We start from the raw sequence: 10,097 nt of genomic DNA, 5'->3' as shown, positions 1-10,097 counted from the left end.
TTCATATTTACTCATTTCTGTTTTTTAAACAAGATAAATTTTAACCATGAAAATCCAACCGCTTTGGTTCATGACAATATTTTTTTTTTAATAAACAATCGGTTTACATTTATTTTTAACCTTTTCATCATCATAATCTGAAAATTTGTACGAAAATGATTTGACCTATGATGATGTCATTTATATATATATATATATATTCCAAGTTAAAATATCCAAAAGTAAAAACCATTGAATTTTAACGAGGTTGTTGATAGTGCTCAATAAAAAGAGCAGGATATTATTTTATTGAATTCAGGTAAACAAAATTACCATAAGTGACTACAATAAAGCTACTGTTTCAGTTTAAAAAGACATCGCCAGGCGACAATAGCTGCCTAGTTTTACTCGAGGCCAGTCTTTTAATGACTCGAGTAAGATTAGGTTCATTGCCGCCTGACGATGTCTTTTTAGACTGAAACAGTAGATTTATTGTAGTGACTTATGGTAATTTTGTTTATCTAAATTGAATATGTATATATAATAAAATCAGCATCAGCAGTAAACAATGATAGACATATTAAAAGCAATATTAAACTGCTATCAGCTTGCTGATAAAACATAACTCATTTTAGATAGTTCACTTGTCTTGCCTTTAGAAAAATGTTTCTGGGATTGTTTTTGGTCTGAGATGTCTTCGTCATTCCAGTCTGTTGTATGGCTGCGTGTAATCCGCCTTGGAATGTCTGCAAGACGATTAATAGAGTCAATACATATGCCATGGTCAATGTTTTCAGAGTCGTCATCATAGACAGAAAGGCGAGATTGTAACACTGCTCTTGACACATCTTTGTAATTGTCTACACTATTTACAGCTGACACATGAGATTTTGCACTGTCTCGAAGCGCAGGCGAAGAAGAGTCACTTAAAGCATCATTCACCTGACATGAGTCCATGTCGCTATCAAGCTTCCGCCGAACCCGGCGATCCGACGAAGTCCTTGAACAAGAAAGTTTACGGATATTTTTGTCAGAAGCTTCAGTATGCAAAAGACCGCCACTAGTTAAAGGAATCGGTTTATCACTATGCGTAGAAGAATGGTTGTTGTACCAATTCTCTTGCACGCACGACTCATAAATGTCTGAAGATAGTCGACTTATGATTGAATCATCCTTGCTTTCTAGACGATTCTCACTCAAACAAGGTGAAAGTTTCCGGGAGTTTTTTGAAAGTCGAAGAAAAATGGACTGCTCAGGCGTTCGTTTCAAACCGTTCATCAAAGATTGAACCTTTTTGGAATGCAGAAGTTTCATCTGCACATTTTCACGCAGTTTTTCATCTACAAGTAATTTTGATGTCCTCAGGAGGCCGTTTAATTCGACCTTGACATTTTCCGGTATATGTCCATTGAGTTTGAGTGGCGAAACAGAATAACGATGGAGTTCGTCGTCTGATTCCTGGCCAACACGCTCATCTGTCTGCGACGCTTCCTGTTTCTGTTTTGCGTTTTTCCTTTTCTTGAAAGCAAAAATTCTGTTCCTTTTTCGGCTATTGTTGTTGTTGTTATTGACAATAACGTTCGATTTATCTTCGTTTTCATCTTCTTCCTCTTTCACTTTTCTCACCGATGAAGAATAATCTTTTGAAAAACTGTCATCTAAAGGTTCGGAATTTTTCGATAAAGACTTATCTAAAACTTTGATCTTCATCATTTTCCGACGAGACAGCTTTTGGTGTTGTACCGACACAATATCCGTACTAGGTGAAAGAGTAACATTTGCGTCGACACCGTCTATAGACGGTTGGTTTTCGTTTTCTGCCAATGATAAGTTTGTACGTTTTAAAATATTTCGAGAACGTTTTCGGGATTTCCTTGCCTTTTTTGGTAAGCTTCTTTTTCTACGTATTTCTACAGGGGATTCATCGTCATCATCATCTGATAAAACACTTTCGTCGCATTGGTTATTTTCTTTGTTCTTTCGAGGAACCAGCTTCTTGATACTATATTGGGGAGACTTTTCGCATTGGTCATCAGAACTAATGGTTTTCCGCGCTTTTTTACGGACGCTACCTTTGCTCACGGCCGGCTTTTGCTGTGCACCAAAAAGCGTGTGTTTGTTTCCAAAAGGAAACGTCAAGTGGCGTTTAATGAAATCCTCATAGCCAGCTCGAGAGATGCCCCAGTCAGAAAGAGCAGTTGTGTCAGGTTCTCGATCCTGAAACAAAAGCTCGTTATAAATACTGTCATCCTGGTACTTCTTGAGGAGTTTTTCAACCTCCCGCGGACTCATTTGAAGGCTTTCATCAGTAAGTAGATCCACGTGAGCTTGGAACACTCTTTCCTTGATTCGATAGTACTGTCGCTTGATCTTCTCTCGTCGACTTACCATATAGCACAGATTGCGTACCTAAAGAAAAGGAAAACAAAAATTACAATTGAGATTTAGCAAAAAATAAAATAAAACATTGCAAATTGATTTCATTCACTGGAATGGGATTGATAGTGTAGCATGTAATAATTAAATTGAATAATACTTCTGAATTTTTTTATTTAAATTATTCAGACTCCTGTTCTCATCAACGTTTCAGATTATGTAATCTCCGACCTTCCTCAAGTGTATCTTGTTAAACTGAAATCTGCACAGAATTTCAAATGAAATCCTTTATTTAATCTACGGGAGTAGCACGCTTTCATTCAATCAGACATGAATGGGTAGAAGTTTTTAAGTAATTCACAAGTGTACGGATTGAACCTTCAACCTCCAGTTCAACAGAAAGATTCTAGAGTTCGGCAAGATACACCTGAAGAAAGTCAGAGATTAAATAATCTGAAATTATGTTTGAATAAAAACTAAAGATGAGAACAATAGTCTAAATAATTCAAATAAATAATTCAAATTGTCAAGATCTTAAACTATAAAGTCAAGTACTGATAACCCTAATCCGTCTCCTTTTCTAATTTTGAGATGTGGGCATTTAGACAATCCTGACCATTATTATATTCTCATGTAACCTGGGTTCTGTAGAAAGAGATACTTTAGGTTCCAGAATTATGGATAAGGAAACACGGATAATTTACATTTTCTTTCCGAGCACAAAATGTTTAGTTTAGCATCAGTAAATTATTTAAAATGCACTGTTTTAAAACATTATGATGCTTAAAACAAAATTTGTTTTAGGGTAATTAAAAAGCAAACAATTTCACCAGTGATGGATTCACATTAATTAGAACTGGAAAAAACAAACTATACATGTTGGGAGGGCCTACACCAAAGACTTCCAATCACAGGGTTGTCAAGCTATGAATATGGTTAAATAATCAAGTGTTAACTATTCTACACTTGCCCTGATGGATTGTTAACTATGCTGCACTTACAACTAACAGTTTCTGGGGTTAAACACAATACTACTGTCAAAACTCACTACTCTAACATCCAAACCAAGTATCTGAAAAAAAAAAAAATAAATAAATAAATAAAAAATCAAGTTTTTTTTTATTTACACCAGAAGTATCTCATTTGCATATTAGGTGACAAGATCGCAAGCATATAAAGAGAAGCAGCAGCCATTTTTTTCTTTATTCTTTTTGTCTGCACTGGACACTACAGGCTGCACAAAAACAGGTTTTTACCATTTTTAAGGCAGAATTTATCCTAATAACAAAATATTATCTGAAGCCATGCAATACTATTCTCATGACCTTTAGTTGTATGATATCAATTAATACTTTGAAAAAAATTAAAATACCAGTACAATATTTGAAGATACAAATATATCTTCAAATATGGTACAAGTATTTTATTTTCCTCAAATTATTTGTTCTGAAGAAGTCGTGAAATAAAGATGAAACGTTGATGAACATATAATTTGATTTGTTCCTTTTTCATCTCTCCATCACGTCGGAATGTTATTTCCATAATTTTCATATATACATATGGCACTAACCTCATTTTTATTTAAAACTTTTAAAATCATTACTATGTACATTGGGTACTGAATAATAATCAAGAGAATTTGCTCTATAATAAATATGAAATCTGCAAAAAATTAAAATATATTCAAGTGTATTTTGTGACCAGGCAATGCCGGGTGGCCTGCTAACGTATGTGTATGTATATATATGTGATGTGACTATCTCATGGCTGCTACTTCAAAAATTCAAGTTGATGGTGAAGCTTAATGTTGATGAGAACCTTATGGTGAATTAAGAAATTAAGTTTCTCGATCATTAGGATTCTTTAGACCATCGTTATCATCTTTGGAGTTATTTTCATTGTCTCAGTTCAATGCACCTTCTCCGATCATCTTAAGGTGCATTTTATTGAACTCTAAAATTTTTCTATTTAACTCTGGAATCTGCACAGAATTTTGAACGAAGCCCTTTATTCAATCTACCGGGTAGCATGCTTTTGTTCAGTAAGTGATTCACAATTGTATTTTGAGTGTCACCCGCACTGAGGATTGAACCTTCAACCTCTAGAAGAGTAACATAACTGAATTTTACCAAGTACTTTACCCACTATCTCACAATGTACAGACATACATAATTACATTTTTTTTTCTTCTATCAAACCATACAAAAGAATTTCTAAGCTCATCACTTGTATAAGTTACAAATTCTTACAAGATATATTAATCCGACTAACACATATTGTAAACAGAACATTTAAAATATAGTATTAAAAAAAACAACAACAAAAAACACTATATCTCCAGTTAACACAAAAACGAGTATTAATTAAAACTATAAAATCCTGTTAATAAATGTTCTTAAAATAAAAAATCTTAACATAATGATAATAGGATTAGCATCTGTGAGAGATGTAAAGATCTTAGAAATCATCAATTACATGCGCAGGTTTTGAAATAATCGCTAAAAAACATTACTTCCAATTTTTAATTATTTCTCTCCAAATCAGGAGTTACTATACATTTCCAGCAGTTACTAATTAATAAATGAAATTTCTACAGATTATTATATATTTTTTAAAAATTACTAAAAGCTTACCCTCTCAAGATCTTGGCGTAAATGGACAAACATTTTCATTCGTGCTGCTAAGGTGTCTTCTTGTTGCTTCTCTAAAAGACAAGCTTCGTCTTGTTTGGGAGTCAATAACGGACGGTCAAAATTAGACTAAGAAAATAGAAAATAGAGAAAATTATACATAGGACAAAGATCAAAACCATAATTGTTTTTTTTTGTTTTGTTTTTAATCTTTTCATTGAGATTAAATAACATTCTCCAAAAGAGATATAATACTTTTAAAATTACAAAAGAAATTGCAAACATTTGAATACTTTTTTGTAAACATATTCTATGCAGCACATGTGAATGGCAGACGTTGCAATAATAAATGCTTGGCCTGAGGAAGAGAAGTGCAGAGATGAAAATAACTGACCAGTCAGACCACCAAAAGAACATTTCTTTTGTTTTAAGTAAATACCTCATTTAAGGAAAGAATCTTGCTGAGATCATCTTTGCGAGAGAAATAATATACAGAGACTGGTTGGATGTTCTTTCCAATGATCGTCGCTTCTGGGCAACTGAACAACAACCACCAAGAAAAGACCAGAACCAGGCAGGTGTAACGAGATCCAGGAGGAGGATAAGCAAGAGTTGGAGTTGAACAGTGGAAAGTGAGCAGTTGGCTCTCGAGAGAGCTACCAAGGCAGTTCAGGCGATTGCATCTCTCTGGCCGGTTGGGCCCCTTGAAACTCTCAGTGAGGAATTTTGTTAAATGGGGCTTGTGCTTTGGTCTAGTCAAGCAAAGATTCATGCTAAAAGTCTGTCATTCACCTAAGTAGATAGTACCATTTAAAAAAAAAAAATAAATAAATATCTATTATTTGATTATAAATTGGCTATCTGATTTTTGCTTGGTACAAATACTCTTCCTTGCAATGCTAACTAGATTGACAGACGACCACAGCAGATGAGTACACAACACTATTATCATGAAAAATCTTTTTTTTTAAGTTGAATTTTAATTGTGGGTCATAAAATAACAAAGTAATTTTTGTAGGTTTATTTTTTTTTTTACCCAAAATTTTATTTATGGCATCATGCAACTACAGGTCTCGCCATTTTATTTGCTGTGTATTAAACTATAGCAATCAAAGATATTTGGGTTCAGCAAGAATTGGAAATATGGCTAACAAAGCACCTAATACATAGTGAAATCTACAGAAAAATTATTTGTTTGCAGCAGTTCATGACTGTTAAAGTGCACACAACATGAATTTAAAAAAAGATTTCATGGTGGTTATAAAAAAAAGCACAATTCACTTTAATTCAATTTAAAAATAAAAACATCTTTTGATTTAAGATTTCAATTGCTAGAAAAAATTTCCCTTAAGACAATTTCAAAAGAGGTGTAATTTACATTTACCCAATATTTCAGTGTGTGTGTGTGTGTGTGTGTGTGTATATATATATATATATATATATATATATATATATATATATATATAAAATAAAAACTTTTTGTCTCAGCAGCCATGTCAAACACATATCTTATTTTTATTTTATTAATATTATTAGAATTTTTTCCTCTTTTCCTTGTACATATTTGTGAATTATTCCATGGATTTCGGCCTTTTGGATTATTTTGGACCATCTTCCAATTAAGTGATTTCCTTGGATTTTACTTGTGCGAATGGAAATTTAATTAACTTTCTTGGATTTACATTTTTGGATTTTACTGTCATTGGATAATTTATCTTTCATCAGACTATCCATTCACGTGAAATCACATTTTTCTTCACCATATTCCCTCTGCTTCACTTTTTGTTATCAAGATCTTTGACTTACTTGCAGTTTCATCAAATACTTTTGTATGCAAAATCCGATCCCGCATTTTGCTAATTTCTACCCCCTGATGAGAAGGAAAGTATTTCTTCGAAACTCCACGGATTAAGGACTATCCAGTGTTTCCTTTTAAGATTAAATATGTTTTTAACTTTTTTAAAAAGTGTTTTTAAAATGTTTTATTAACTATTTGCTCTTAACCACTGGCAAAGAGGATCTAAGAAATTAATCAAGAAAAATAAACTAAAAGAAATGAAGTCAAATATTGAAAGTAATTTTTCATGCTGCATTCAGATAGTTAAATGCAAAACACAAACATATAAATTATGGTATTCAGTCTAATTTATGCAACAATAATTTCAAATAAATCTCCAACATTAAGTGAATTTTTAATGAAAAAGTTGAAGAGCAAAAATATTAATGATTGCATGACAGACAGCTCTGCATCTGAAGAATTTCATCCAATATTAACAAATGAAATAAATGCAATTAGCAAAATTAAAAAATAGAGTAAAAGCTCACAGATTGACAACATTTATTTTGAACATTTGAGAATGGGGGTTATGGTTCTAATCAAGGCAATGCATAATCTTTTCAATGCAATTCTACAACATGAACAGTCTTAATAGTTTAAAAGAGACAAAACACTATATTTAGAAATCACAACCAAGAGAAGAATCTATCGGGCATATGATACACAGTGTGATGATATATGAAAGTGAAACCTGGCCAGTGAGGGTTGCAGAATGTGAAATGTTATGTGAGAATGATATGATGGAATGAATAATGTGTGTAAAGACTTCTGTCCAGTATAGGGAGATGTGTGTAGACAAGGAGACTTTGATGGTATGGCCACATTGAAGCAATGGATAAAAGTTCTCGAGTCAGTATATATAGAACAGTTAAGAAAGCAAGTCCAGTTCACAGTGGAAGACTAAGGAAAACTTAAATGATAAAAAAAAAGGATAAGTAACAACCCGACCAGAGATAGGTTAGTTTTTAAGTCAATTTTTAAAGCTGTATTATGCATGCCAGCATTTAAAATGAATGGCAAACTAAATGATATATGCATATGGTCTTCTTGTGTATGGGTGTGTTTTTAATTTTTTTTTTTTTTTTTTTATACAGGGGAAGTCACCATTTATCTAGGGCCAAAGGCCACTTAAGGATAAGGATTAATATTTGTGTAGAAAGAATGATGGAAGGTTAAAAAAGGAGATGAATCATTGGCACAATTAACATAGTTTGGAGACAGTTAATACAGGATATATCATATTATGTAGCAAAAACAGAAAACATTTAAATATTTTCATTAATGAAAATAAACATTTAAAAAAAAAAAAAAAAAAAAAATTATTAAAATATTTACCTTTCGCTTTAATTTCCAATAAACAAATACAATATCAACAACATCACAATCAACATTTAGAACTTTGGAAACTTCTTTCAAATTTACTGAAGAGTAAAAATCTCCTTCCAATGCAGCAATCCTGGGAAAACAACAGAATAAAATGTAAGTTAATAATTGTAAAATATAAATTTATAAATAATAATATAAAGAAAAAGTTGATTTTGAATTTATTGTGGAATTTATTGAAACATTTGAATTTATTTTTTTATAATATTTTAATATAATGTACACTTGGTGAAAATAGATTACAATTTTGACAGATATCTCATTCGAAATACTATCTTCTATTATATGTCCAAGTCAAGAGATCTGCATGAAATGAATCATGAAAAAAAATTTTTTTTTTCTCCTTAATAAAAAGTCTTGTTTAAATTTAAATTGAAAATTTAAGTTCAAGAAGCCAATTCAATGCAGATATTTAAAATAAATAAACCAACATCTATAAATATAAAAGCGAAAATGTATGTATGTGTGTTCGCTTTTTCTGTGTGTCTACAAAAGGCTTCTTTCAGAGAAGCGGTCGGTCGGTTCACAACTTTTTAAAACTTTTTATATCACATATAAATTGTAATATCTCACAGTTAACAACGAAGCTTGCCTGTCTATTTAATTTGGTCAATTTCGGGAAGATAAATATTCAATATTTGTCGCTCGCTGCATGTGGGTTAGTCTTTTTCCTACAAGATCTTGGGGGTGGGAAAAAAATGCGTTCAGCAGTAAATGAATACTATCTCGCAGTCAAACTTGAGCTCATTAACTCATTAAAACGGGCACCTGCTAAATCCAAGTAATTAAATAAATTCAAATGTGTTTCCGTTAGCATCTCGCGGTGGGGCAATGGTTAACATCACAGGTTTTTTTGTTTTTTTTTTCACACTTTAATTTACAACATTGCCTTAACGGTTCGGGTTCGATCCTCATACTTACTTTTTTTTTTTTTACCCCTCCCCCACACCTCCAAACACCCGGGCAACGCCGGGTACCCCTCGCTAGTCGATATATATAAAACTGAAAAAGTATGTATGTATGTTCGCTTTTTGTGTATGTCTTCAAAAGGCTTTTTTCCGGCGGATTTTCGAGGATGTTGCTCATTTTTAAAACTTTTTATATCACGTCAAAATGATAATATCTACGACTTAACAGGGTGGGGTGGGGGGTGGGGGTCGCCTCTCTATTTAATTTTCCCAACTTTGAAACGTTAAATATTCGGCATTTTCGGTTCGGCACGTGTTGCTTTGATTTTTTGGTATAAAAAAGCGAAACTCAATTCGAATCACTGGCCCATGGCCAGTGGTCTATAAAAAGCAATGTAACGTTTGGTCAATGTCGGCTTCGTCATATCAGATGGTTGCTTTCATTTTGAAACGAGACACTCTCCCTAATAAACAGGGAGCTGGTTTTCCCCAAAGTTAGGTAAAAACAAACAAACCTGGTTATTGATCTCATTAAAAACTGTCCCACAGAAAATGTTAACTGCTGAATAGCTATTACTTACGATCGCCGCATGTGCATTATTAAGCTTTTTCATATAAAAAAAAAAAAAAAAGACTCGCGGTAAATAAAACAAAGTTCACGTCATAAACTCATCAAAAATGGGCACCTGCCAAGTCGCATGTTTTTTTTCCACACTTTACTATTTTCCAACTGTGTGTCAAGGCTTCATTTTATTTTTTAAAACAACCAACGATTTCTCTTTTTATTTACCCAAAAAACACACACACCTACAAACACCCGGGCAACAACAGGTATCCCTGCTAGTTTGTTTATAAATCAAACTTTATGGTGTCATAGCATCCTCATTAGGACAGAAACAGTTTTTTCTTATTCCCTTGTGGCATGGTGTCATCAAAAAATAATAATATTCCCTCTAAAAGCATCTTGAAATATTTTAAAGAGAC

General features: G+C 32.7%; 1 protein-coding gene across 9 annotated transcripts in view; it reads right to left on the bottom strand.

Annotated features, from left to right (window-relative positions):
- Positions 1-456: 456 nt before the first annotated feature.
- LOC145277398 (E3 ubiquitin-protein ligase Jade-2-like) overlaps positions 457-10,097 on the bottom strand; it is a 119,576-nt gene continuing 109,935 nt past the window's right edge. For all 9 annotated transcript variants that reach the window (XM_080128797.1, XM_080128813.1, XM_080128794.1 and 6 more), the window contains exons 15-17: positions 8,158-8,278; positions 4,989-5,114; positions 457-2,388 (exon numbers count right to left, since the gene is read on the bottom strand). In XM_080128797.1, coding sequence (XP_079984923.1) covers positions 583-2,388; positions 4,989-5,114; positions 8,158-8,278 — 2,053 coding nt within the window. In that variant the 3' untranslated portion in view covers positions 457-582. The remainder of the gene's footprint in view (positions 2,389-4,988; positions 5,115-8,157; positions 8,279-10,097) is intronic.

The sequence above is a fragment of the Euprymna scolopes genome, chromosome 1, assembly GCF_053919585.1.
Source record: "Euprymna scolopes isolate OS-2025 chromosome 1, ASM5391958v1, whole genome shotgun sequence".
NCBI classification, from domain to species: domain Eukaryota; kingdom Metazoa; phylum Mollusca; class Cephalopoda; order Sepiida; family Sepiolidae; genus Euprymna; species Euprymna scolopes.
This window is presented reverse-complemented; position numbering and strand designations above follow the sequence as displayed.